The 27,572-nt window shown below is 59.4% G+C and overlaps 1 protein-coding gene and 1 long non-coding RNA gene across 8 annotated transcripts; one reads left to right on the top strand and one right to left on the bottom strand.

Moving 5' to 3' along the window:
• Window positions 1–3,290: 3,290 nt before the first annotated feature.
• On the bottom strand, window positions 3,291–27,572 carry LOC114079841 (leukocyte immunoglobulin-like receptor subfamily B member 1). The gene is made up of 17 exons (XM_071604912.1): window positions 27,462–27,572; window positions 27,271–27,306; window positions 26,817–27,104; window positions 26,377–26,679; window positions 25,881–26,177; window positions 25,312–25,611; window positions 21,491–21,541; window positions 21,216–21,350; window positions 17,343–17,794; window positions 14,810–14,937; window positions 7,300–7,475; window positions 7,195–7,230; window positions 6,748–7,032; window positions 5,592–5,870; window positions 5,385–5,435; window positions 4,656–4,703; window positions 3,291–4,301 (listed from the first exon to the last, which is right to left on the bottom strand). The coding sequence occupies exons 1-17, from the start codon at window positions 27,493–27,495 to the stop codon at window positions 4,078–4,080; spliced, it is 3,123 nt and encodes a 1,040-aa protein (XP_071461013.1). The 5' UTR covers window positions 27,496–27,572; the 3' UTR covers window positions 3,291–4,077.
• On the top strand, window positions 9,539–15,093 carry LOC114079821 (uncharacterized). Of its 7 annotated transcripts, XR_011705320.1 has the most exons (5): window positions 9,539–11,426; window positions 12,222–13,777; window positions 13,917–13,995; window positions 14,101–14,765; window positions 14,896–15,093. It is a non-coding gene; the product is annotated as an uncharacterized lncRNA (long non-coding RNA). The 7 variants fall into 7 exon arrangements; XR_011705316.1 differs by having other exon boundaries at window positions 12,222–13,995; XR_011705319.1 differs by having other exon boundaries at window positions 13,917–14,765.

The following is a 27,572-nucleotide window of genomic DNA, read 5'->3' on the forward strand; positions in this document are numbered from 1 at the left end:
TTTCATTTCCCTGTCCCCCTTTCCCTCTCATCCTACCCACTGTGCTATTTTATGAAAACCACTTCCCTCCTCGTTTCCAACTTCCACAGATGAGAGAGCACGATCGACCCTGACTTTCTGCTTCACATTTCACTCAGCACGATGTTCCCCAATTCCCGCCACGTACCAACAGGGATATGGTTTCACTCTCCTATGTAGCTGAGTGGAACCACTAATACACACACACACGCACACGCACACGCACACACGCATGCACACACACGCATACACATGCACATACGCACATGCACACACATGCACACCCACGCACACCACATCTTCTTCATCCGCTCATCTGCTGAAGGACGCCTGGGCTGGTTCCATGACTTGGCTGTGTGACTTGTGTCACTACAGGATATGGATTTGGGTAAGTACCCAGGAGTGCACGTGGGTCACCTGGAGTCCCACTCCCTATGCACACGACATGCCACCTGGCCTCTGGTTCGCGTGGCTGGTTTGTGTGGGACCTTCCAGCAGTGGTGTGAGCAGGTGGGTGGTGGAGAGAGCAGGTGTCACGAGCAGGTGTGACATCGTCCCGCTGGTGAGTCCAGTTGAACGAGGGAAGTGGATGAAGGGCTCTGAGGGCTCAGAGAGCAGCTCGGGGCTTCAGTCTTAGAGAAGCGGAAGGCCGGGCGTTGGGTGCCGCGAGCCTATCCCGGGCAGCTGGACTCAGAACCCTGAAGACCTGCAGTGCACCTGTGGCCACCATAGAGCCCAGGCAGCGGGAGGGCTGAGAGCCCGCGAGGTGTCCGCGAGGAGGAAGTGGTCAGAGGGCGGATCTGCTGATGGAGGGGGTGGTGACAGCGGAGGAGGCTGCTGCGCCTTCCAGGAAGCCCTGCGGTGCTGGCCACAGGAAGGGCACCAAGGAAGCAAGTGCAGGGCCAAGACCCAGGCTGGGGTGGGCTGGGGTGGGCACAGGAGTCAGCCAGGGCGGGCGACCCCGGGCAGGGTGGGGTGGGGCGAGGTGGGCCTTCTTCCCAGAGTGCCTCCTGGTCTGGAATCCCAGCCCCTCTCAGCCTGCGGTGGATCACCCGCTCATCTCAGTTGACGCCAGCATGGCCCAGCGGGAGGCGGAGGTTGGGGTGTCTGACCCCGGGAAGGGAGCTGTCCCAGGGCGGACTTTGGGTCTTGGTCCTTACCTCCTGCCTCTGTGGTGGACCTGTGGTATGGAACGGGAAGATTTCCTGTCCTGGTCTCCCCTGCGGCATGGCTCAGGACCACCAAGACTCAGAGGCAACCTGTGGCCCGTCAGCGGGCGAGTGAAGAGAGAGCGGCGGCGTGTCCCTGCAAGGGGTGCAATCAGCTAAGGGGGAGCGTTCGCCGCAGCACTGCTGGGCTGGAGATGACGGCCGGGTGGACAAGCCACTCGAGGACCCTGCAGCTGTCCGCCTTCACCCAGGAACAGGCTTGTGTCAGATTCACCCACGGGGTCCCTGAGCTCCAGACCCCCCATCCCAGGTCCCCACCACCCCAAGAACTTTCAAAACTAGGAGAAGAATAAGGGAGGAATGTTCTATGAGCCTGTGACAGGCAGTGCGCGCGTTCCTGTGCACAGAGGCTGCGTGATCTCGCACGGGGGGATCCGAGCAGCCAAGCTCACAGAGCAGAGTGGGGTGGCGGCAGGGGACTGGGGCCGGGTGGGTCACAGGCACAACTTCAGTTGTACGAGGAACAAGTCCTGGGACCGCAAGTATAGCCTGGCGGCTGATGAGCAGCACCACGCAGTTCCCTTGGACCGTGCAGAGCCGATTCCTGGTGTGCCCTCCTCTCCCAGTCCGACGGTCACCTGTGAGGTGCCGGCATGCTGATTGGTGGTGTCACTAGAGTGTGTGTGTGTATCCAGTCACCTCATCGCACACCTTGAGAAGGTACAGTTGCTTTCCCGTCCTGGGGGTCCAGTCCAGGGCCTTCATGTGCCCGGCGAGTGCCCTCCACTGAGCCGCCCAGCCTGACACAATTTGCACTTGTCCATCATTCTCCACGCAGCTGGGGTGAAACTCAAGGGCAGTGTGTGAAGAGGGGCCGCTAGCTGTGCTCTCTGCCGGCAGGTCCCCTTCTGCGCCTGTCAGGGTTCCCCACGACATCCACACCAATGGGCAGCAGGAGGGGAGGTCAGGTCCCCTTTGTCTGCCCAGAGGTCCACTCTGTTAGCTCCAGGGACCCTGCCACCTCCTCAGCCGTCCCTCCAAACAATAAAATATGGTTTCTGTGCCTAAACAGTGTCAAAGGTAACACTTCTCTGTGCGGTCCCCAACTTCTCCTGGAATAACGCAGGAGCCTCCTAACAGTCTCAGTGAATTTGTCCTCCTCTTCCAAGTGTCCCACGTCACCTGAGGGATCACCCCCCCCATGCCTACATGCAAACATGTGTGATCCTATCTGTCCCTAGAGCCCCTGGTGGCCCCTGTCTGCCCTCGGGAGGAGGCCTAGGCCTTGCCGAGGTCTCGCTGCCCTGGGTGATCTGCTCTCCACGCATGGTCACACTCCTCCTGCCCGTGGTGACCTCCTGGTGGTGGCTGCGTGAGTCCCCTCTCATCTCCACAGGATCACGAGCACACTGTTCTTTCATGTGCCCACAGAACTAGCTCCGGATACGTTCCTTCCTCACTCTTCCGCTCGTTTTGAAAGTTCACGGGTGGCGGGACCTGGGATGGGGGGCTCTGGAGCTCAGGAACCCGCGGGCTTCAGAGGTGAATGTGACACAAGCCCGTTCCTGGGTGAAGGCAGAGAGCTTCGGGGTCCTTAATTCCCTGAAAGAGCTGTGTCTCTCACCCCCGTTCTGTGACTTTTCAGGATGCTGTGACCCAGCAGGGGGCAGCCCCCAGCCCACGACTTGGGCACCCAGCCTGGTGTCTGGCCAGCAGGAGTAGGGGCAGCTACTCTTCCACACACAGCCAGGTCCTGTGACGGCTGAGTTGTGGCCCCTCCCCACCCCAATGTGGCCCCCCAGGTTACTTGGAAAAGTGATTAAGGTTAATGAGGCTGCTGAAGAGGCCTGCTGCTATGTATGTCCTCATGTCCTCAAGAGATCAGGACACAGAGGGACGAACTTGTGAGGCCACAGGGAGCCCCAGAGGGGCCTTGGGAGGAGCCAGCCCTGCCTGACCTTGACTTTGGACTTTGGTCCTCGGAGCTGAGAGCTAAGGTGTTGCTGACCGGCCACCTCCCTGCCGTGACAACCCTAACAGACTAACGTGCATCGTCATTTACAGTTCTGAGATTTTGTTCATCATGGACATTGTCGGCATTCATTTTGAATTTTAATTTAATTTTATTGAATATTATCTAGCTTGGCAACAGAGGTTTTTGGTGCTCTTCCTCCTCACCCTTCATTTTCTGCTGGGATATAGAATATGTTCAGGATTTCAAAATGCGTCACGCAACTGTGGCAATTGGGCTCACCCTGTGAGGTTTGGGGAGAGATTTTGGTGGGACTGGAGGGGACACAGGCCTTGGTGGTCAGGGCCCACATGTAAGCCTCGGGACATAAAACTTGTACCTTATTTTCCCAAGAGTCTCTCCCTGCCGTAAATTAGGATATGAAACATCCGAGTCTCACAAACTCACTCCAACAAGTCCCTCTCAGCTCGGGATGAAGTTGGTGTGGGGAGACTGCAGTTTGATAAGAATTGAGAAATTCTTGGACCTTAGAACACCTGGTCAACAGGGACGGAGGAGCGGAGGTCCAGAATGGGGACCTGGGAGTGAAGAGGGCGGGTCCCAGCCCCATCTCCATGGTACAGAGAATAGCATCGTGGCCACCGGGGGTAATGTGACGCCGGAGCTCCGGCTGGGCTGTCTGTCAGCCCGGACTTGACATCTCCTGATATTCCACAGAAAACTCAGATTTAAAAAGTCACTGGGTCCTCTCGAGGTGCCTGAACATCTGCCTGCGGAGAGCTCCGGGTGGTCTAGGGGGGCGTCCAGCGTCTCCGCCCCACTGGCTGCCTCCCCTGGGATGCCTTGCCAAACCCTGTGCAGTCACCTCCTTGGTGCCCAATTCCTGCGATGACCTGTCCTCTAGGGGTCAGGCCGAGCTCACATGGCTTGAGGCCGAGGAGCCAGCTTCAGTGCCACCTGTGGGCACTGTCCCTCGGCCCCTCTTCCAGGAGCTCTGCGTTCTCGGCCTCCGGCCTTCCCAGCTGCAGCCCTCCTCCTGCCCAGCCAGTCTTCAGCCAGGAGCCACGCCAGAGCCACCAGCACCAGGAACGCCAGGCCCATCCGGAGGAGGTTCTGGGCTGTGTGGTCCCAGCGGGTGGGGTCTGGGGGAGAAGAGCAGCGGCTGCTGCAGCAGTGCAGGCCCCTCCCTCCCTCCTCCTCCTCCTCCTCCTCCTCCAGGGCGTGGCCGTGCCCCTTCCCCCTCCTCCTCCTCCTCCAGGGCGTGGCCGTGCCCCTCCCTCCTCCTCCTCCAGGGCGTGGCCGTGTCCCTCCCTCCTCCTCCTCCAGGGCGTGGCCGTGCCCCTCCCTCCTCCTCCTCCAGGGCGTGGCCGTGCCCCTCCCTCCTCCTCCTCCTCCTCCAGGGCGTGGCCGTGCCCCTCCCTCCTCCTCCTCCAGGGTGTGGCCGTGCCCCTCCCTCCTCCTCCAGGGCGTGGCTGTGCACCCCCCCCTTTGATCACCTTTCTGGGACCCCGACTCTGTGGTCACCAGGTAGGGGTCACAGGAATCTGTAGGTGACAGGCAAGGGGAGGCGTGAGGTTGGTGGCTGTGAGGTCCTTTGCTTCCCAGGCCCCTCCCTGCTGGAGACCCAGTGGCTTCATCTGGCAGGTGGAGCAGAGGAGGACGGACACCCCTGGACGAGTTCAGCCGTCCTCTGCCAGGAGCTCCTCCGGGGAGCCTGGCCTCCTGGTGAAGGCAACGTCACCTCCCCGCACACAGGCAGGTGCCAACCCGCCCTTTCTGCCCCTGGTGAGTGAGCTGCCCGTCCCTGTCCCCCGCGCCTCCTTAGGTCCTTCCCAATCCTGACCCCATTGCACTTCCTCGATCACCCTGGCCACCTTCCAGCCCGGAGCTGCGGCCATCCACTCTCCCTCCACAGAGCTCTCGACCCTCTCCGTCCACTCTTTGGGCATTTCCTCAAAGGCCTCCCTCTGTGGGGCCCCCTGGGCGGTCCTACTCCATCTCGCCACCCCCCCCCCCCCCCCAGTGGCTTTTAACTCGGCCTCTGCACGCCCTCTTCTCCTCCAGGGGTTATAAGGAATTCCTGATCCATCCTGACTCCCTTCAAAGGATCCCTGGGCCAGGGCCACCCAGGCAAGGCTGTTTGTCCCGGGCTCAGTGGACACCTCGACATGTGCCAGGTGCAGAAGCCTTCCGCCTCCCCTTTGCTCAGAAGTGCCGCCACATACCCGGGGAATCCGCGGGGTCTGTGGGTGCAAGACTGCTGTTCCCCGCACCTCCTGGAGAGGGAAGGTGAAAGGTTAGGGGTCTTCCCCTCTGCAGTCCCGGTCATTGACCAGCTGGGTCGCTGAGATATGGAGGTCCCGTGCACATGGCCCCGTCTCTACCTGCGGTTCCCTAGGCTCCAGAAGAGAGGGGAGGTTGGGTGTCCTCACCTGTCACCAGGAGCATCACCGGATTGCTGGGGAAGGACCACGCGTGGTTGTTGTAGGAGCCAAAGCATCTGTAGGTCCCCTGGTGGGCCACGGTCACCGGGCCCACAGGGAACTCTGCCTGTGTGCTCCCGAGGCTACGCTGTGTGCGGCTTGACCTCCCTTCTTTGAGCAGAAAGAAAGTGCTGGTTGCTGTCGCTAGGTGGCAAAAGAAGGTCACGTTGTCCCCCAGGGCCACCTCAGGTCCGGGCTGAACAGAGAGGGTGGGTGTGTCATACATTCCTGGGAGAAAAGGTGGCTGGTGGGAGGACAGCACGCTGACCCTGCTCCCCCACCTCCTGTCTCAAAGTCCTCAAGGCCACAGGCCACTCTCGGGAATCTGTCCCCCTTCCCCTGTCCCAGATCTGCCCTGGTCACAGCCATGTCCTACCAAGCACTCCTTCAAGACCGAGGCTCTCAGTGCCCGGCTTCCAGGACTGAGTAGGAATGTCTCTGGGAGTGGCCCTCGGCCTGTGCTCCTCAGGGCTGAGGGTAGGATCGGCAGCATGATGCCATACCACAGTCCCCTCCAGAGCCACCACCGCAGAGACCCAGGGATGGGACACTCTGTGGTGTTTTTAAAACATGTTACTTTCCCACTGTGGCCAGACGCTCACAGTGTGACCTTTCCACCTGAGCCACCTCCATGGACAGTTAGAGCCACTGGTTGCTCACCGCTCAGGCAGTGCTCACCGCCACTACCTGTCACCACCAGGTCCTGCTAGGAGTGGGTCAGTCACCTGTCACCACCAGGTCCTGCTAGGAGCGGGTGGGTCACCTGTCACCACCAGGTCCTGCTAGGAGCGGGTGGGTCACCTGTCACCACCAGGTCCTGCTAGGAGCGGGTGGGTCACCTGTCACCACCAGGTCCTGCTAGGAGCGGGTGGGTCACCTGTCACCACCAGGTCCTGCTAGGAGCGGGTGGGTCACCTGTCACCACCAGGTCCTGCTAGGAGCGGGTGGGTCACCTGTCACCACCAGGTCCTGCTAGGAGCGGGTGGGTCACCTGTCACCACCAGGTCCTGCTAGGAGCGGGTGGGTCACCTGTCACCACCAGGTCCTGCTAGGAGTGGGTGGGTCACCTGTCACCACCAGGTCCTGCTAGGAGTGGGTGGGTTACCTGTCACCACCAGGTCCAGGGAGCTGCTGGGCTCAGACCAGTGCTCCCCTCTGCGGTAGAAGCAGTGGTATTGCCCTGCTGTGCTGGAGGTCATGGTGGGGATGAGGAACTTGACTTTGTCCACGAGTCCAGGTGGTCTTGGTCTCTTCAGGGCAGCAACCCCTCCCTCAAAATGCAGCCGGTATTCCTCAGCCTCCCGGGTGCCCCAGCACCACAGGGTCACCGACTGTCCCTTTGGAACCATGAAGCTGGGCCTGGCCTGGATGACGGGTCTCGGGAGGACCTCTGGAAGGGAAGCGAGGCTGTGGTGCAGGGGAGCCTCCGGCCTGCCCCCGCTGCCGCCCACCTGCTGGCCCAAGCCCCCCCAGCACCGCCAAGCCTGCCTCCCCCGAGTTCTAGGTGGACGGCTGAACCCTGGGCGACTCTGGGCCTTAGGGGAGGACTCACCACTCTGGATGCTGGTCCTCAGGCTCAGGTGCAGCCCTGGAACGCAGGCAGTATGAGGACAGTGCCCACCACACCTGGCCCGGGGCCCTTCCACCAGAGACTCACCGAGGCACAGCAGGGCCACCGGTGTGGGTGGCATGGCACGATTCTGCAGGCCGATGCGGGGCAGCCAGATGGGGACTGGGCAGCCGGATGGGGACTGAGCCGGCAGTCCAGGGACAGGCACAGGATGTGGTAGGTGTGGCCGGCGCCCGTGCCCCGGGACTTCTACACCGAGGTTTTACCAGATTTTCACAGCTCTTCCTCCCCCTCTGGGCCTGGGCCTGGTTTTCTTTTTCTCTATTTTCTTCCCCAAAGTGTCTAGACAATTTTGAAAGTGAGGTGTTCTGCCCTTGGGTTCCACCCCACGTGTGCTGGGAGACGCCCCTTTCTCCAGCCTGTGCCCTTTGTCTAATTTACCACCCTCTTCCTTACAGGGGAATGCTCACGGGGCGCTCCACTCCAGCAGCTCCGGTCAGTGCACGTGGTCACGGACCACGCTCCGGTCAAACGCAGAACGGCTCCAACCCAGACCATGGGAAAGTCCGTGCAGCGGTTTTGGGTGAGTGACAGGCACATGAGGGTGCTGCCTAGATGTAGCCACCTCTGGGGTGTCGGGGATGGGTCAGGGAGTTTCACACCCCGCCCAAGCTCAGGGTGGCCTGGGTGCTCTCTGTGGGCAGAGGGAGGGAGCTTCCCCAGACCCAGACGTGGTGCTGCTGGGTCCCCAGGGGTTCCCGCGCTGGCCAGCCTGGGAGAAGGGAAGGCAGGTTCCCCTGTTCCCCTCCTGAGTGTCCCATGGCCTGTGGGGACAACAGCCTGTGTCTCTGCTGTTTAAGGAGTCTTTTGTCCCCACGAGGGCAACTCGAGACTGGCTCTGTCTTCTTTGGGCCCACGCTGTGTTAACTCACACCGTGAGCAGCGTGCAGCTGGGCGTGCAGGCCTTAGGTGCTGGGTCTCCTGCCACCATCGCCCTTGGGCCACGGCAATGACCAGCACAGGGGACAGGACCCTCCCCAGGTGGAAGAGGTGTCTGCCCTGGCCCACCAGGTCCTGAAGAGGCGGCGTGCTCAGCCTGGGTCACCCCCGTAGGGTTGGCTTCTGGAAGGTGGAGCAGGAAGCCAGGCAGGGCTCACGTTCAAGGACCAGGCGGAGTCCATCTGTGGGTGTGAAGGGCCCTGGGGGACAGGAGCAGAGTGTGCGTCCAGGATATGGGATCTTGTGCGACCTGGCAGGGCTTCTCTCCCTCTGCTCCAGTGACATCGGGGTGGACGGTCCCTGGGCCGCCCTGTGGTTGGGTGGCTAGTGGCACCTGGGCTCCGCCCTGCTGCCCGGCGCCCGACGCACCCGGCTCTGTGTGTGGTGAGGGTCCCGTCCTCCCTGATTCCCAGCGCGGCCGGGGCCTCTGCGGCTGTGGCTGAACCTATGGGGTCTGGGGTCCTACACTGCTTACGAGTGGTCTTCCTCTTCTCGTGTCTTGGTTTTGTTATTGTCACATGACACACAACCGTGGGACTCGCTGTGCTCTCCACACACGTAACTGAACTGGCTGCTTCTCATGCCCCGATCTCGCCTGCCCCCTGGTCCCCTGCCCTTCCTCTACTGCTCTCCCTTCTGTTTTCCTGAGGCCCCCTCCCCGCGTTTTTCTCTCCAGCTCCCACACACGAGAGAAAACCCAGGACCCTCGACCTCCTTTCTGAGCCTGGCTCAGTTCACTTAGCGTACGTTTCTGGTGGGTTTTGGGGTCTTCCAGACACAGGATCCTGTTGTCAGCCAGCAGGTAGTTTGGCCTCTTCCTTTTGTGTTTGGGTCCCTTTGAGTCCCTCCTCGGGCCCTCGGGCTGGCCTTTCAAGGCCTGGGTTGGGTCGGAGTGGAGGAGTGGGCGCCCCGTGGATCCCTGATTCAGGGAGAAGCTTCCGTTTTTCCCTGTTCACAGGTGGGTTTTGCACCAGCCCTGCTAGCTCCAGGGTCCCCTCTCGTGAAGGAAGCCCTTCCCGAGGCGCAGCCTCCCTCCGAGCTTCTCCTCCACAGCAGCAGCTCCTGTTTAAGGTGCTGAAACCACGTCCCCAGGCCCTTAGAGATGACAGGTGGCCGCCCACCGACAGGCACCTGTGTTATCAGTTTCATCAGAAAGGTTTTACGCTCAGCTTTCAGTTCTAGGGTGATTTTTGTCCCTTGAGAGCAGACAGTTATTCACTCTAACTCTGCGTCCCATCCGGGCACGGAGCGTCTGCCCAGGCCAGGGTCATGGTCAGCGAGCTTCAGCCGCTGTGGGCACCTCGTCAGGCCCCTGGAGCCTCTCAGAGGGCGGATGGAGATGCGAGGTCAGCACCCAGGGACGCAGGTTGCCCCTGGCGTCCTCAGGGCAGTGTCCTCTCGGGTTCATTACTAGGATACCCTGCCGCCCTGGCCTCCTCGGGTCCTGCCTGGAGGTGTCTAGGATGGATCCTGTCGCCTCGGCCCCTGCTCCGCTTAGTTTGCAGACGTCCTTGGACCCCAAGGGTCCTCTGGTTACACAGACCCTTCCCGACGCCTGACCCTGATGCGTGATGGCCCCGGACGCGGTCTTCTCCCCATCTCCCCGTAGCTCACAGCAAACCCACCCGACGCTCGTCTTCCTGAAGGTCACTCTGATCTCCTTTCCACCTGAGCTCTGGTGTCACCTTGGGGACAGGGCTCCCCAGGTGGCTGCTGTCCCTCCGTCTCCCTTCCTCCTGACAGCGATTTGGGGGTGTGGGGGTGGATTCCCCCAGTTCAGAGCCCCGACCCTCTATTCTGATCAAGACCCTGCCCAGGGCAGCTTCAGAGAGCGGTGCAGCCTGCTCCTCCCTGCTTGACACAAACAGACACAGAGCGTTTTACCAGATACGTTTATGTTCACTCTTTTCCCTTTTTTTTTTAATGGAGATGATACAAAAAGCCTATTCCGTAGTCGGACGCAGGAGGAGGAAAGAACAACCACTGTTGCATTCCTCCACGCTCCTCATCTGGGACCCCCTCCGTCTGACCAGGGGTGCCCAGGTTTGTCCTCACTGGTCCCCTCCCCTGTGGTCACAGCCGGGAGCCCCCTGTGCAGCCAGAGTCCTGCCAGCTCTCGTCAGGCAGACTCTTCCCCCCTCCTCTGGAGCTCCCCAGTGCTGACCTGGTGCTGGAGGACCCTCGTGGTGGGCGGGGGGCGGGGAGCTGGCTCCAGCACCGGGCAGAGACCTGGGCAGAGCTGCCTCGGGGCGGCTTGTGCTCACCAGACCTGAAAGACGCCTCCTGCCGTCCAGCCCAGCTCTGAGCAGCTTCCAGTGGTGACCTTGAGTCCTCATGGTGACCCAGAGAGGTTGGCCATGATATTCTGCACTTCGCAAATAAGGGAACTGAGGCACTAAAAGGTGAGCCCATGCGGAGGTGTACCCGGCTACTGAGAGGTGTCTGGGGACCTGGGATCCAGACGGTGCCTGTAGATGGGGCACATGGGAGGTGTACCCTGCTACTGAGAGGTGTCTGGGGACCTGGGATCCAGACGGTGCCTGCAGATGGGGCAGGAGGTGTACCCGGCTACTGAGAGGTGTCTGGGGACCTGGGATCCAGACGGTGCCTGTAGATGGGGCACATGGGAGGTGTACCCTGCTACTGAGAGGTGTCTGGGGACCTGGGATCCAGACGGTGCCTGTAGATGGGGCACGTGGGAGGTGTACCCAGCTACTGAGAGGCGTCTGGGGACCTGGGATCCAGATGGTGCCTACAGATGGGGCACGTGGGAGGTGTACCCAGCTACTGAGAGGTGTCTGGGGACCTGGGATCCAGATGGTGCCTGCAGATGGGGCAGGAGGTGTTCCTGGCTACTGAGAGGTGTCTGGGGACCTGGGATCCAGACGGTGCCTGCAGATGGGAAGCATCTTCCCAGGACGCCGGGTGCTGAGGTGGAATGAACCCTCCCCTCCCCTCTGAGCTCCTCTCTGGGTCTTGCTGGGTCTCTGTATCTACTTAGTTCAGCTCCAGTTCTACCTCAGAGCACACCTGTACCCTAGGGAGGTCCAGAAGCAGGCTGCAAGGGATGGATTTCATGTCCTGAGTGACCACTTCAATCACAACTGACACAGGAGGTGGCTTTGGTGATTTCATTTTTTTTTTCTGTTCATTTCTGCCATTTATTTTTTCTAGTGCATTATGACCACACACAGTCGTGGGCTTCATCGTGACAGGTTTGTACGCACAGCATGATTTGGTCCATTTCATTAACCATGTCCCCTGTCCTTTCTACCCTGCTGCTGTGGTTTAGATGTGAGGTGTCCCCCAGAAGTTCATGTGACAGACGAAGTGGGAAGGTTTAGAGGGGAATGATTGGGTGTGGGAGCCTCGACCTAATCAGGGCATTAACCGACTGTGGGTGGGTGGGGAGTGGCTGGAGGAGGGGCCGCGGGGGCAGCTGGGGCTGACATTCTGTCCTTGATGACCAGAGCTCTGTCTCTGCTTGCTGACTGTCATGTCCTGAGCGATTTTCCTCCAGCAAAAAAGCCGACTAAAATAACTGCTCTCCCTTCTGTTTTAGTGAGCTCCCCTCTCTCCCTTTTTAAAACTTTCTCTGACGTCCACATATGAGAGAAAACGCAGGACCCTTGACCTTCTTTTGACTTAACACGATGGTCTCTAGTTCCATCCATTATCCTGCAGATTTCCACAGTTTTGTTCTTGATGGGTGAATACAGCTCCGTGTGTAGACCGCATCCTCTTTATCCGGACACCTAGGCTGGCTCCGAGTCTGGTGGCTGTGAGCTGTGAACACGGCGTGTGTGACTCACTGTAGTTAGACGGCGTCCCGTCCTCAGGGTAGATACCAAGCAGTGGTCCAGCTGTCGCATGGGGGCTCTGCGCCCCGTCCTTTGGGCGCCTCAGCTGATGTCCGTAGTGACTGCACTAATTTTCAGCCCCACCAACCGTGTGACAGGGTCCCTTTCCCTACCTTGGTCACTCGCATTTTATTTTGTTTAATTTTTCAGGACTCGGGATTGAACCCAGGGCTGCTCTGCCCTGAGCTGCATCCCCAGCCTTTTAGAAAATTTGATTTTGAGACAGGGTCTCACTAAGTCGTGCAAGCTGGACTGGAACTTGGGATCCTCCTGCCTCAGCCTCCCAGTGGCTGGGATTATGGTGCCTGGCCTTGGTGTTTTTACAAATGTGACTTTAATGGGGAGGACATCCACCTGCATTGCACTCTGCCCGTCCACAGTGCGGAGCGTGATGGCTGCACCGTGTGTCCAGAGCCACAGAGCCGCAGCCACGTCTACGTTAGGGTGTTGCCGGCTGCAGTGGGTCCCCCATGTCAGAGCCCCAGGTAGCCACCGGTCTCCCTTTTTCTTGTAGACCACAATGTACTCTTAACAACTGTGAAATACGCAGAAATATACATAAGATTTGCCATATAATCACTTTTAAAATTTCAGTTAAGTTTATTTTAAACAGGTACACTCAGGACACGAAGTTGTGTGCATTCTGGGGTGACGTGTCCATGTGCGAGGTCCAGATCAGGTTAGGGAACTGTCTCCTCATGCACTTGCCAATTCTTTATGGTAGAAACATTCGAAGCCTGTTCTTCCAGTTTCTGAGGTTCCAAGCTGACACTGAGTGTGGCCCAGGGGGGCTCGGAGTCTCACCTGCTATGAGGCGGATGCCCGGGACTTTTTCCTCTTGCCAACTGAAGCTCTGTACCCCAACAGGGAGTGGTTTAACATGCACTGAAGGCCGGGCGTGGTGAATGCTTGACTATGGGAGCTCAATTGTTATCATCACTTTCCCGGTTTCTTTTGATGGACAGAAATGTTAAAACTTTAACATTGAGTGTGAATGTTACACATGGACCTGTGATCCCAGAGGCTCAGGAGGCCGAGGCAGGAGGATTGTGAGTTCAAGGCCAGCCTCAGCAACTGAGCAAGGCCCTGAACAACTTAGTGAGACCCTGTTTCAAAATAAAAAATGAAAAGGGCTTGGAATGTGGCTCAATCCTTAATCCTTAAATTTTGTGGCCAGAGCTCTTGTACCCTGGGCAATTTTCAAACACAAGATACATTGTTGTCAAGGGCAGCGAGATCCTGACGGCCAATAGTTCTCTGAAGCTTTTTCCTCCTGAGCCAGTGAAGTTGGTGTCCTGGATGGGCGCCCGGTGCCTGCACTAGACAGCCTCCCGGGTCGTGCACTGAGTGAGTTCACAGGGGAGCGGGAGCCACAAACTGTCTCTCAGTGCTTGGCTGGCCTGCCTGAAGTCCTCCCCGGGCTCACCCATGCAGCAGGGAAGGACAGGATAGCCTCCCTGTTCATCAGCTCTGTCCCCGTGAGTGTGCCCCTGTCCTGCAGACGCATCCCTGGACAGACCCCTGGACGATTCCCTGCCGGGCTGCCCAGGAGTGCTGATGTCACAGCCTCTCTTTACCCTCTGTCCCCTCCCTGTTGCCTCTGTGCGGGGGATGGGAGCTGCCGCGGGCCGGGAGCGGGGTCCACACTCTGCTGCAGACAAGTCCCAGCACCCCCGTGAGCTCCGGAGAGACGCCATCCCTAAGGGGTGAGCTCGGGTCTCCAACAAGAAAGCAGGTGGTGTCCACGTCTGTGGAGCCACAGCAGTGGCCACGGGAGACACTGCATGGTGGACGACGGTCATCCAGATCTCGGCCTGTGTGACATTCGTGGCTGTGTTTGCGCAGGGAGCTGCCTTGTGATGGATGGTGCAGGTCGAGAGGCCCCAGTGGCTGTGGTGACGCCAGCCCTGGGGCCACGTGGAAGGTGTGTGGCTGTATCAGTTTCCACTGGGTCCGGCACCAGCTCCCAGGATAGAGTTCTGAGCACAGTGGGACGACCCTGCTGCCTCTCTGGCGCTGTGTCCTGCAGATCGTCACCGTGGCCGAGACGCCCCACAGTTCACCGTGGGATGAAGAACCTGCTCAATCAGCCTGCTTGGCCAGCGCCGGGTGGCCAGCCTGCCCAGGCCTGGGCGTGTGTCTGTTGGTCTTTTCTCCATCCCACGGGCCCCTTCTCTACTGCCTCCTTATTAGGACCGCGGCTGCCGAGAGCAGAGACGAGAGCCGTCCCACTGTGTGGTGGCCGACGGACCCAGAGTCCCACCACCCGAGCTTCAAGCAGGCCTGGCTGCAATGGGGGCGGAGTCCCCACCCGGGTCTTGTTGAGGTGACCCGGGGCCCAGCAGCCTCCCCTGACCCCCAGGAGTGGGGAGTCCTGGGGGCCCTGGGCCCAGCTGTCTCGATGGCTGGGACGGGGCTGAGACGCAGCCCCGGGGGCTGCAGAGGTGACAGCCTGCAGCGAGAGCCTGGGGAGGTCCCAGGGCAGGACCTGTAGGAGCTGAGGACATCCACGCCCGCGTGGGCCCTGGCCAAGGGCCAGCCGCCATCAGGAAGGAGCCGCGGGGCGCAGTCGGGCGGAGCTGGTGCTGGGGCAGGGAGCCTGACAGCGGCCCCTCAGCGAGTCTGCAAGTCTCTAAAACAGTCGGCCCCTTACCTGTCACCACCAGCTCCAGGGCTGGGCTCCCTCTGACCAGGGTACGTTGCCTGTACTGGCACTGGTGGCGCCCAGCAGAGCTCACGGCCACACGGGGAGGGGGACCTCGGCTCCCACCAGGCGCGGGGCGTTCCCCAGCTGGTACGGGAAGGACCCTGTGTTCCCCGGCAGCCGGGCCTCACGCTCCCGTTCCTGGCCACCGCGGAAAGTCCCCTGCAGAACCCAGAGCCCTGTCAGAGCCAGCCGTGGACGCCGCCTCCTCCCTTCCCTCCGGGGACACAGGTGGATGGAAGGGGGAGGACCTGACAACATTTCCTGTCTAAAATATTTTTTGGAGTATTTTTATACATAAAATATACATGAAATAAAAATTGCCACTTTAAACATTGATTCAAGGACATCAATGACATTCACCGCGCTGGGTGACCATCACACCATCTATTTATATAGCATTTCTTTTCTTTTTTTTTTATTGGCATTTAAAATTTTTTTAATTTGTTTTATGTGGCCACAATTCAAATCACACGTATAGGGCACGATTTTTCCTGTCTCCGGCTGTACACAAAGTAGAGTCACTCCGTTTGTGTCTTCACACATGTGCTCAGGGTAATGATGTCCATCTCATTCCACTGTCTTTCCTCCCCCATGTCCCCTCCCCAATCCCCCTTTCCCCTTTGCCCTGTCTAGAGTTCATTTCACCCTCTCCCCTGCCTCCAGCATATTATGGATCAACATCCTTAAATCAGAGAAGTCATTTAGCATTTGTTTTTTGGGGATTGGCTGACGTCACTGAGCATTATCTTCTCCAACTCCATCCATTTACCTGCAAATGCCATGATTTTATTCTCTTTTATTGCCGAGTCATATTCCATTGTGTATAAATGCCACATTTTCTTTATCCATTCATCCACTGAGGGGCATCTAGGTTGGCTCCACAGTTTAGCTATTGTGAACTGTGCTGCTATAAACATCGATGTGGCTGTGTCCCTGTAGGGATAGCTGGGTCAAATGGAGGTTCCATTCCCAGATTTCCAAGGAGTCTCCATACTGCTTTCCATGTTGGCTGCACCAGCTTGCAGTCCCACCAGCAGTGTGTGAGTGAGCCTTTTCCCCACATCCTCACCTACACTTATTGCTGTTTGTCTCCATAATAGCTGCCATTCTGACGGGAGTGAGATGGAATCTTAGAGAAGCTTTGATTTGCATTGCTCTGATTGCTAGAGATGATGAGCATTTTTTTTCATATGATTCCTTTATCTCAGGAGCATTGTCTATTTATAGCATTATTATTACCCCAAACAGAAACCCTGAATTTTTGTGTGTGAGGTCCTGGGGATTGAACCCAGGCCTTGCGTATACTAGGCAGGCACTACTACACCACTGAGCTACACCCCCAGCCCTTTTTAATTTTTATTTTAAGACAGGGTCTTGCTAAATTGTTGAGGTTGACCTGAAATTCGTGACCAGAATAACCCTGTAATCCTGAAGCCGTAACTCGCCACTCTTCCTCCCACAGTCTCAGATTACCTCTAATCTCTAAAAACTGACTCCGCTAGGTGCCTAATAAAGGCAGACTCATTCGTTGTTTGTCTTTTTGCTCGTTTCCTTAACAAGTCTCTCCAAGGTTTGTTGGTTTTGAAGCTCGGGTGGGAACTCCACTCCTTTTCACAGCTGAGTAGTATTCCGTGGTGTGTAGAAACCATCATCTGTCGGCCGACACCTGGCTTATTTCCACCTCTGGGCTGCTGGGCGCGCTGCTGCTGTGACTGTGCCCACAAATACCTGCGGGCATCCTTCTTGCGATCCCTGTGGCCGTCCCCACGTGTGGTGGACAGGAGGACCACGGGGCAATTCTGTGCCCGGCTCTTCAAGGCACTAAACCCCTTCCTGGCCAGGGCTTGTTTTTTATTGAGGTGAATCTCACGTGACGTGAAGTCAACCCCTTCAAAGGGCACCACTCGGGGCATTGGGCCCTCTCCCTGCGCTGCGGTCACCTCTGTGTCCCGTTCCTCTCCGTCCTCCCAGGGCCCCGCCTGCCCCCTGAGCTGTCACCCGCACTCCCCTGCTACCCCTGACCTCAGGGACGTTGCTGCTGGCATCTGCTTCCTGGTGTCCTCGTCACAGTAATCCTGTGACGCACTCTGCAGTGTGTGTGGACGCCCAGGGGCCAGTCAGCTCAGGATGGAGGAGCAGGCCTGGGGGGGGACACCCACTCGGCCCCACTCTGCCCTGTGCCAGGGGTGGCTCCCCAGGCAGGGGGGGCCTCGGGACCGAGGATGATGTCCCCGCAGGAACCGCTCAGGCGGGGTGCTGAGGAAGGTTCCGGGAGCCTCCTGGCCTTGGTGCCTCTGTGCTGACCGCCCTGGACCAAGAGGGTTGGGGTCTTGGCGCTCCGCCTGCTGGCCACCTTTGTCCAGGTGAGCTGTCCAGCAGCGTGGCCACCTGGTGCTCCGAGAAGGGTGGGGGGCGCCAGCTGCACAGGGAGGGGGTCCAGTGGCTGCCGAGGGCGCCCCCCACACTCGGGGAAGCTCCCGCAGTCCTGATGTTAGAGCCGCTCCCACCAACACACCCGTCCTTGTCAGTCCTTGTCATTCGGAATAACGGAGGACTCTCCACACCTCTGCGACGCTCTTGGGCGAGCCGCGCCTGAGCTGGGGACAGACGGAGATGTCTGGAGAGGTTTTGGTCGTCACAGCTGGGTGGTGGGACCCCTGGCCTCCAGTGACAGAGGCGGGGAGGCTGCTGAGCGCCCTGCGACAAAGCCCCAGCAGCTGTGCGAGGCTGGGACAGGGCTTGGTGCCTGGGAGGAGGGAGGTGCCACTTCCCAGGAGGCCGGAGCCCGCGAGGGCCGTGTCTCTCTCATGGTGGACGTCGCAGAACTGGCACGTGGAACCGGGGTCACCATGGGGTCGGAGGAGGTGGGTGGCGGGGACCAAGAACTCGAGGTAGAGCACCCGGTCAGTGTCCCACACGGGGGACGGGGACGGGGCTCGCAGTCCAGCACGTCCTAGGACGGGCTTGATGGGGGGGGGGGGGCTCGAGGTCTCCAGGCCCAAGGAGAAGCCGTCCCCTGGCCAAACCAGCGCGTCACAGGCACACACAGGGAGAGGACTCAGCCGTGGAGATGGGCGTGTGCATGGTTTAGAGGTGCTCTAGGGACGTGTGGCCACCACACGTGGTGTACGTACATCAGATGGCCACACTGCACCCAACTGACTCTGCACAATTAAAGTCCTACAAGTATACGGTGGGACTCGGCAAGGGCTGGGGCCGGGACCTCACGGAGAGGACGGGGAGAGGGAGCACATGGACACTGTGGGGGACTGTGAATCAGCACAGCCACCGTGAAGTCGCACCAGGCTCCTCAAGGCACCAGGCGTGGAGCCGCCTGTGACCCAGCGAGACCACTCCTCGAATTTACCCTCAAGAGGGAAAATCCTCACACTGAGAGAGAGACTCGCACCCAGGTGTACAGCCGCACAACCCCATCAGGGGAGGGAGGAGGGGAGGAGGGGAGGGAGGAGGGGAGGGGGGAGGGAGGGGAGGGAGGAGGGGAGGAGGTAAGCAGGGGAGGGGGGAGGGCACAGGGGAGTGAGGAGGGGAGGAGGGGGAGGGAGAGGGGAGGAGGGGAGGAGGGGGGAGGGAGGGGGGAGGGGAGGGGAGGAGGGGAGGAGGGGAGGGAGGAGGTGAGCAGGGGAGGTGGGGAGGACACAGGGGAGTGAGGAAGGAGGGGGAGTGAGGAGGGGAGGAGGGGGAGGGAGAGGGGAGGAGGGGGGAGGGAGAGGGGGAGGGGATGGAGGAGGGGAGGAGGGGGAGGGAGAGGGGGGAGGGGGAGGGAGAGGGGGAGGGGAGGGAGGAGGGGAGGAGGGGAGGGAGGAGGTGAGCAGGGGAGGGGGGAGGACACAGGGGAGTGAGGAGGGGAGGAGGGGGGAGTGAGGAGGGGAGGAGGGGGAGTGAGGAGGGGAGGAGGGGGAGGAGAGGGGGAGAGGGAGGAGGTGGGAGGGAGAGGGGGAGGGGAGGGAGGGGGGAGGGAGGGGAAGGAGAGGGGGGGAGGGGGAGGGAGAAGGGGGGAGGGGGAGGGAGAGGAGGGAGGGGAGGGATGAGGGAGGCAGGGGGAGGAGGGGAAAGGGAGGAGGAGAGCAAGGGAGGAGGGGAGGGAGGAGGAGGGGAGCAGGGGAGGAGGGGAGGAGGCCTTGGAAAGCTCCCGGCTCTGGGGAGGAGCCTTCACAGTGGCCTGAGTGCCCTGTGGCTTCTAGAAGGAACAGACACTTGCAAGCGCTCTGCTGCAAGAGGACGTGGAGTTGGCCAGCCTGCCCTTGGGGTGCAGCCGGTGGGGTTCCTCTCACTGCAGAAGGGCAGAAGGAAGAGCTCCCCTCAGCACCATACCAGCCCCAGGCACAGGGACACAGCCCCGTGCTCAGTCACTCCCTCAAGTCCCCCCCCCACCCCCCCCATGGTGACCACTTACCACATGGGTTTGGAGGGACCTTAGATATTAAGACCCATACGTCCTGCCTGTGTCCACTGCTACATCTGGGCCTAGTTCTGTGTGGAGAGAGAGCCCCACAGAAGGTGACACTGCAGGGGACCCCTCCAGGCTGCTCGTCACCCATGCTCAGGACAGCAGCCACACCCGGCAGGGCGAGGTGACCCTGGAGCAGCTCACTGCCACATCAGGTGTGCTCATGTCCTCACCCAGGGTGGCATGGCCACCTGACCCATCCACTGAGGGGCAGCCGGGTCCCTTTAAGTTAGCAGGACATTCTGGGTCCTCACACAGGAGCTGAGGGCTGTCCCACCCGTGCTCAGCCCAGGAAGGGGCCGTGCTGCCACCTCCTGCTGGACCTGCTCTGTGCATCAGGACCCCCAGGTGGCTGCAGGTCACCCAGCAGCACCCAGCCAGGCCTCCCAGCTGCTCACAGAGGGACGCTCAGCCACAGGGTGGTAACTGTCCTGGGGAGAGGGCGTCCCCAGGGCTGGGCCTGATGCCCTGCCTTCCTGCACCCCAGCTCCCCTCAGCCTCATGCAGGGTCACTCCACGCACAGCTCACTGCACACACGGTGCCCCTGCATGCCCAGGGTCACAGCTCCCATGCCGTCACATGTACACGGGGTCCGCGCACACAGCTGGTGGCACAGGGCACCTGTCACGTGGTCCAGCTGGCCCCTCACCTGCTGGCCTTGCCCTGCCCTTGCTCACTGGGGAGTGGGAAGGAGCTCTCTAGGCCTCCTCCAGCCTCAGCCTCAGCCGTCACAGGCCTCGGCCTGGAGGGTGGGGCTCTGGGTGTCTGTGTCCTCCCTCCCCAGGGCGGCTGAGGCTACCTCTGTGTGGTGGTTTGGAGAGGGATTTCCTGTTGTCCTCCCCACCCAGGGGACAGACCTGTAGTGCTGTTGTCTGGGACAGAGGACGGTTCCCTGTGACAGCTCTGCCTGCCTGTCTCTTTGTAGGTGGGCTTCTACCTTATGGCATTTGACCCACAGGATCCCCACTGCTGTCACCTGTGACCGTGTCCCCAGGCTGATTCCCCAGGCCGTGTCTCCTCCTGCTCACCAGCCAGCAAGCACCTCCTCACTTTCCTTAGCCAGCCGCACTCGCCACTCCCATGCTAAGACTTACTGTCCCCCATTCTCCCCCCACAAGGCTGCTGCTTGGCTCTTAGGTTGGACTCACAATTTTATTGAAATGCACCAAATAATTGGGAATCAGTTATCACGACCTCTAAGGGAAGGAAGCGTAGGTGCCCAGAGCTGCAGAGGCCATGCTGGCTGGCACAGCGGGCTCCCCCTCCCTCATGATGGTTCCCCCCCCCCCCTCATCCCACCCACGGCCTCCCAGCCCGTGATCCAGGAGGCCACCCTGACACCTGAAGGTGACTGAGGGGACATACACCCCATGGTCATGAGGAAAGGCAGAAATCAGGACACTGTACTTTCACAGGGCGGTTGACCGACACCATCAGGCTGCCTGACTCCCCAGCCCCAGGTGGCAACGCCCAGCAGTGGGGTCTCTGGAGAACCAAGAGTGGCACCTGCAGAAGACATAGGCTCCTGGGGCCCTCAGGGGGTGCCACATATCATATGGACTCATCTTTTGAAATCTGGAATCTTTTTCCTTTGGTTCAGTTAATCAAAATCCATGTTCAGAGAGAGAGAGAGTCAATACTGCACAGCAGGAGAGTGGCCTTTAATATTATGAAAATGTATCACAGGAACCTGGTGAGAGAACGAGGGTCCAAATCATGTGGGGGTCCTGGGCTGTGGGTGCACCCAGGGTCCTGGGGTGAGGGGAGGAGGGCCAAGGCAGGCTCTACCCCCACCTCCTGGAGGAGGACCCCACGCCTCAGTCCAGACGTCTCCCTTGGAAGCCACGTCCACCCAGCGTTCAGCCAACCCTCCTGATGCACACCCGACTTCCTCCCCGTCTCCTGGGAGCATCAGGTGTGTTCCCCCAGCTCCATTTTGCAGGGAGATGCACTGCTCCCTCCATGTTCACCTCCTGCCTGCATCTTGGGTCCCTCTCTGGCTGTGCCGAGTCACAAACAGCAGGATCCCGAGGACCAGCAGGACCAAGCCAGCCAGGCCCATGCGGATGACGTTCTCCATGGTGTAGTCCCTGTGGGGTGAGGCTGCAATGGGGACCAAGGGGTCACGGAGGTCAGTGCAGACCCAGGTCACCCCAGGGACCCCTGCAGGTCCACAGATCGCCCACCTATCTTGATGGGACTGACCCCTGAGCACAGCCCATAACCCAGTGCCCCTTACTCACCAGTGCTGGGGTCTGACAGGTTGTGGGAGGGGCTGGTGGCACCAGCTGCTTCTAAGAAACAGGAAAACAGCAGGTGCCCATCAACAGATGAAGGGACAAAGAAAATGTGGCATCATATACCACGGAGTTGTACTCGGCCACAGAGAAATCCTGTCGTTGGCGGGTAAATGGGTGGAAGAGGAGAAGGTCATGGTAAATGAACTAGGCCTGACTCAGAAACTCAAAGGCTGAGTGTTTTCTCTCGTATCTGGAAGCTAGAGCAAAAGAAGGGAGGAGAGAGGGAAACTCTCGTTGAAACAGAAGAAGCCAGACAAGGACACAACACCACAGCACACTGCAGACGCGTATCCTGGAGAGCAGGTGCAGAATGCTCAGGGAAGCACCCACTGAGCTCAGGTCACACTGCAAGCCATTCACTGTGCCCGGGGGGTCTTCCCAAGGGGGCAAAGGGAAGTTGTCACCTGAGCAAATCAGCACTGGATCGTTCACATTGGCAGAGGGGAAGATCAGGGTCCTTCAACCTCCCTTCATGACAAACACTCAACACGTCAGGTGGGTGTCCACCACTCCGCAGTGAGGTCACAGGACACACGCCCAGCTGACCTCGTTGTCAACAGGAAGAGCAGGGGCCTCCCCTCCAGGACCTGGGGCCACCTGGGCACTCCCACGCTTACCTCTACTGCACAGAGCCCTGGAGTCCTGTTGGGACAACCAGCAAGAAGGCCACCAAGGCCACCCACCTCATGAAGTGGAAGCCAAAGCAGCGCTATGTGCAGGGGACACGGCCTCACAAGGGAGACCCTGACGAGTCCCCTTGACTGTCAGAACCAAAAAACCAATCAGTCAACGTTTCAAGACTCCAATCAGCATAGGAACTGAGTGGGGTGTCTGTGACAATTGTGAATTCTGTAACAGGAAATTGGGGGAAATCCCATCATAAGAGGTGAAAATAACAACAACAAGAGACCTAGGAACGAATTCAACCAACACTGGAAAGAATTCTACACAGAAACTGTAAACAGAAGGCACCAATACATATAAAGACATTCCCTGTTTGTGTCTTGGAATTAATAATGTTTTCCAAATGGACAGATTCCGTGCAATCCTTAGGATATTGAGGACATTCTTCCCAGAAATAGAAAAAATGCTCAAATTTGTGTGGGGCCTCAGAAGACACTGAGAGGCTAAACAATCTTGAGCAAGAAGCACACAGCCAGGCCATTACACCACCTGATCCAAAACACAGGGCAAAGACTTCCCAGGCACAGCCGCAGGGCACTGGCTCAGCCAGACACAGCCCTGGGGACCCAGTGGGAGGCAGAGACGAGTGCACACCCCCCCCCCCCAACGTGTTTGGAAAGAGCTGAGCACATGGGAGAGGACAGTCCCTTAGCCACTGTGTGGAGGACTGAGCATCCACTCGTAGGAGGAGGAACCCTGACCCTGGTCTTCACCATCTACAAAACCAACCCAAAATCTAAATAAGATCAATATTAACATTATTAAATCTAAAGTCAGACTCTGGCAGCACTAGACGGAAACACAGAGGAGATGGCTCAGGACGTGGGAGTGGGAGGGACTTTTGGATAAGAGCCCAAAGCAGAGGCAACACAAGCAAAAACAGCATCCAACTGAAACGTTCCTGCTCAGCAGAGGTCCTCAGGGGGCAGAGAGGGACGGCAGAATGGAGGGGAGCAGTTGTCCCCTGTGCATCTGACCAGAGGTGCCCGTCTGCACTGTCTCAGTAGCACGGAAACAGGGGGTCCAGTTTAAAATGGGCAAAGACCTGAGCAGACATTTCCCAGAAGGAGACACGCATGTGACCAACAGTTACGTGAAGGGCAAGGGGCTGGGCACTGGGCATCGTCCACTAGAGGGAAACGCCATCAGAGGCTCCTGAGGAGCCGCCTCGCCCAGCCGACTGGCTGAGTCACGGGCCTGAAGCAGCCAGTGCTGGTGGGCGGTGGAGGGGAGGAGCTGGGTGGGGTGGACAGGGCACCCATGTGGGCAGCAGTGCAGGGCCTCCCCCTGCAAATAGAGCTGTGCCACCCGCAGCACCATCCTGGGAAGACACTAAGGACAGGACGTCAGGACGTCAAAGGACACCTGGGCTCCCAGGCTCATGGCAGCAGTGCTCAGGGCAGCTCAGATGGACAGACACACACTCATACACACTCACACACACCTATGCACTCACACACACACTCTCGCACACACTCTCTCACACACACACACACTCACTTCTCACACACACACACTCACACACACACACTCACACACTCTTACTCACACACTCACACACACACACACACACACTCACACACTCTTACTCACACACTCTCACACACACACACTCACTTCTCACACACACACACACACACACACTCACACACTCTTACTCACACACTCTCACACACACACACACACAGGAGTCCTGGGCAGCCCTAAAACCACGCGGGAGCTGGCCCTTCTCAGTAACGTTCTTGGTGAGAGGAACCAGGTCCTGAGGACCAACTCCACAGTGTTTCACTCCCATGTGGCGTCTGAACTTGAGCCCCCAGAACAGGTGACTAGAAAGAACAGCCATTAGCCCATCGGGAGGGAGGACGGAGGGAGGACGGAGGGAGGACGATGGTCAGCGGGCACCACTCTACTCTTGGAGCTGAGACAGTACAAGGGACCCCTCCAAACAGCAGGAAGAGATGACCTGAATGTCCCTACCAGGAGGAAGTGACCACTGCTCACTGCTCACGGCTCGAGGTGAGGAATATGCTCGTGGCCTTAACGGGGTCCTTATGGAATGTGTGTCAGAACATCACATTGAGCCAGACGTGGTGGCAGGAATATGCTCGTGGCCTTAACGGGGTCCTTATGGAATGTGTGTCAGAACATCACATTGAGCCAGACGTGGTGGCAGGAATATGCTCGTGGCCTTAACGGGGTCCTTATGGAATGTGTGTCAGAACATCACATTGAGCCAGACGTGGTGGCAGGTCCCTGTCATCCCAACCACCTGTGAGGCTGAGGCAGGAGGATGCCTGGGGTGGGAGTTCAGGTCCACCTGGGCCACATGCTGAGCTTCTATCACATGATACTAAACACAATGGAAACCCCATCACATAGACCTCAAAAATAGGTTCTGTCTGTGTTAATTAAATAGAAAAAGCAATGAAAACTTATTCTGCATAATAAATGACAAATTCAACCCACTCCCAGCAAAAATAAGTGTAGAATTACTTAAACCACAAATCACCTGAGAAACTCAGCTGGACCTCAGTCAGGCGAGTGTGCTGAGGTGTTCAGGGGCGGCCATGGGCAGCACAGAGGTGAGGAGCAGAGGCAGAGTGGACAGTGAGCCCAGGGTCCCCCAGGGATCAGGTGCAGGACCTTCCCACGTCCCAGGTGGGCAGTGAGATGGGCCACCAGGTGAGCTCAGCAGGGCCCTGCCAAGGGCCACCCCAGCCTGGGTCTGGTGGCCATAGGAGTGGGCGCTGGGGGTGGACACCCTCAGGTTTTGATTCTGAGATGGAGACTCACTCAGGAGGGGAGGGTGGGGTCTCTCTCCTATCCCCAGTCTCCATCCTGCCCCCTCTGAGGGTCACCAGGTCTCCTTCCATCCCTCCTGCTCCTAGTTCTGCCTGATCTTGAGCAGTGGACATGCCACAGTGGGAGGTCCCCACTCTCTACCTCCTCTGGGGGCAGGACCCTCCCCGGGATCCTCCACTCTCCTCCCCTCTTGTCTTCATGTCACAGAGCTCTGTAGGGGAAAGGGCCCAGAGTGACTCTTGGAGCTCAAATAGGATGGGGTCAGGGTCACTCACCTGAGACCACCAGGTCCAGGGGGGCACTGGGCCATGACAGCAGGTAGGGGGATGAGCTGTGAGAGCCATAGCACCTGTAGGTCCCCCCGAGGGCTGAGGTCACAGCTCTCATGGAGAATTCTGCCTGGTACCATGGGGCTCGGTACTCTGCTCTCAGACGCAGGGGGGGATCAGCTGCCCCCTCCTTGCACAGGAGGAAAGTGTCCATCCAGTTTGACTGGCACACCAGGGTGACATTCCCTCCTGAGGACACTGTGGGACCAGGCTGCACTGAGAGGGAGGGTGTGTCAGGGAGCTGTCCTAGAGAGAGGAAGGAGGGTGAGGGTGGCCCCAGCTTGTTCTGAGCTGAGACCTCCCCAGGGCCTCTCTCTAAGGACCCTGTGCTCTCTGTGTGTCTCATTGTCTCTGATTCTTCCTGTCCCTGTGTCCCCCTGTCTCTGTCCTCTCTGCCCCCTCCTGTCTCTCTCCCTCCTGAGACCCCACACCTCACCCTGGCCATCACCTCCTGGGGCTCCCCAACAGGGCTGTGCAGAGTCTGGGTCCCTGACTGCACCCTCTGGGCTCCTCACCTGAGACCAGGATGTCCAGGGGGTCACTGGGGGCCGACCACTCAGAGGAGAGGCTGTGTCCACCGTAGCACCTGTACCGACCCCCGTGGGAGCTGCTCACAGGGCCCAGCAGGAAGTCGGCCTGAGAGAGCCCAGCCTGGGGCTGCTGGGCAGGGCGCTGGGGGAGGTTCAGTGCCCCCTCCTTGGACAGAGTGAATCTGTCATAGGTGACGTCTGAGTGACACTGGAGGGTCAGGTTCTCTCCAGGGGCCAGGACAGGACCCTGCTGGGTCAGGAGGGAGGGCTTCCTGGACACCCCTGGAGGAAGAGGAGCCTGGGCTGAGGGCTGGACCCTGCCAACCCCCGGCCTCCCCCCGTCCTCCCTGCAGGTCACTCTCACTCCTGGGGACTCTGGTGAGGAGACCCTGATTCTAGGCTCTTATCTAGGACACTTCAATATTCCAGGAACACATCAGTTGCCTTAAAAAACGAATGGATGAGAATGCGAATTCCTCACCTGAGACCAGGAGTTCCAGGGGGTCACTGGGTTCTGACCACACCTGGGGTTTGCTCCTGTAATAGCCGTAGCATGTGAATGTCCACCTGTGGCTGGGAGTCACGGGGCCCACAGGAAGCAGGGCCTGATACTGCCCACTGGTGTGTCGCTGTGAGTCCAGGGTCCAGGTGAGGTTGTGTCCTCCTTCCTTGGTGAGAACAAACCTGTCATATCTCTGCCCTGAGACACACTGGAGGGTCACGTTCCCTGCTGAGGTCACCACAGGGCTGGGCAGGGCTGAGAGCCAGGGTTTGCTGTAGGTTCCTAGGAGAGAAGGAGGCAGGTGTTCATGGCTCCCTCCTCCCACACCATCCCCAGCTGGGCTGTGAGAGGGACACCTGGGAGCAGACCCCCTTCCTGAGGGCAGAGCCTGGGGCTGGGGCCCCTGAGTGTCCTCTCACCTGTCACCACCACCAGCTCCAGGGGGTCACTGTGCTCTGACCACCCAGCAGGGCTGAGATAGCGGCATTGATATCTCCCTGCATGGTGCTCAGTCATGTATGGGATGGAGAACTTGGCCTTGTTCCTGGGCCCCAGTGGGCTCTGTCTGTCCCAGGGCCCTGAGCTTCCCTCTTTATCCAGACGGAACTCCTGGGCCTCCAGGGGCCCCTCACACCAGATGGTCACTGGCCTTCCCCAGGAGATCACAGAGCCTGGCTCAGCCCACAGGGTGGGCTTGGGGAGGGTCCCTGCAAGGGAATCAGAGGCTGGGTCCCAGCACAGCCCCTCAGATCCCAGCCCTCAGCCCAGCCCCCTCCAGGCTCCCCAGCCTCAGCCCCCAACTCTGTTCTCCACCCACTGCCCAGGGTGGCTCCTGGTCCCCAGGAGGAGGACCTGGACAGCTGGGACACTCACCTGCCTGCCCTCGGGTCCCGGGGCCCAGACTCAGCCCTGGAAGAGATTTCCTGTGAGAGGGGAGCCCCTGAGGCCTGAGCAGGCCCTGTCCCCCCACAGCCTCCTGGGCCCTGGGTCTCCTGATGGCCAGGGCCTGGCTGTGGGCTGGGTCCCCCCAGAACAGGGTGTCCCCTCCCTCCTTCACATCTCACCCAGGCAGAGCAGGGCCGTGAGGGTGGGGGTCATGGTTTCCTCCCCGAGGTCCCAGGGTCCAGATGGAGGAGGTCACGGAGCTGGAGGACAGACACACAGAGGGTGTGGCC

The sequence above is a fragment of the Marmota flaviventris genome, chromosome 18 (assembly GCF_047511675.1).
Source record: "Marmota flaviventris isolate mMarFla1 chromosome 18, mMarFla1.hap1, whole genome shotgun sequence".
NCBI lineage: Eukaryota > Metazoa > Chordata > Mammalia > Rodentia > Sciuridae > Marmota > Marmota flaviventris.

Coding starts and splice junctions, on each gene's coding strand:
- LOC114079841 (XM_071604912.1), bottom strand. CDS start 27,495: ATGACCCCCACCCTCACGGCCCTGCTCTGCCTGG. Junction 27,105..27,270: donor CGGGACCCGAGGGCAGGCAG/GTGAGTGTCCCA, acceptor ATTCCCTTGCAG/GGACCCTCCCCAAGCCCACC. Junction 7,231..7,299: donor GGTGGCCCTGCTGTGCCTCG/GTGAGTCTCTGG, acceptor CCTGCGTTCCAG/GGCTGCACCTGAGCCTGAGG.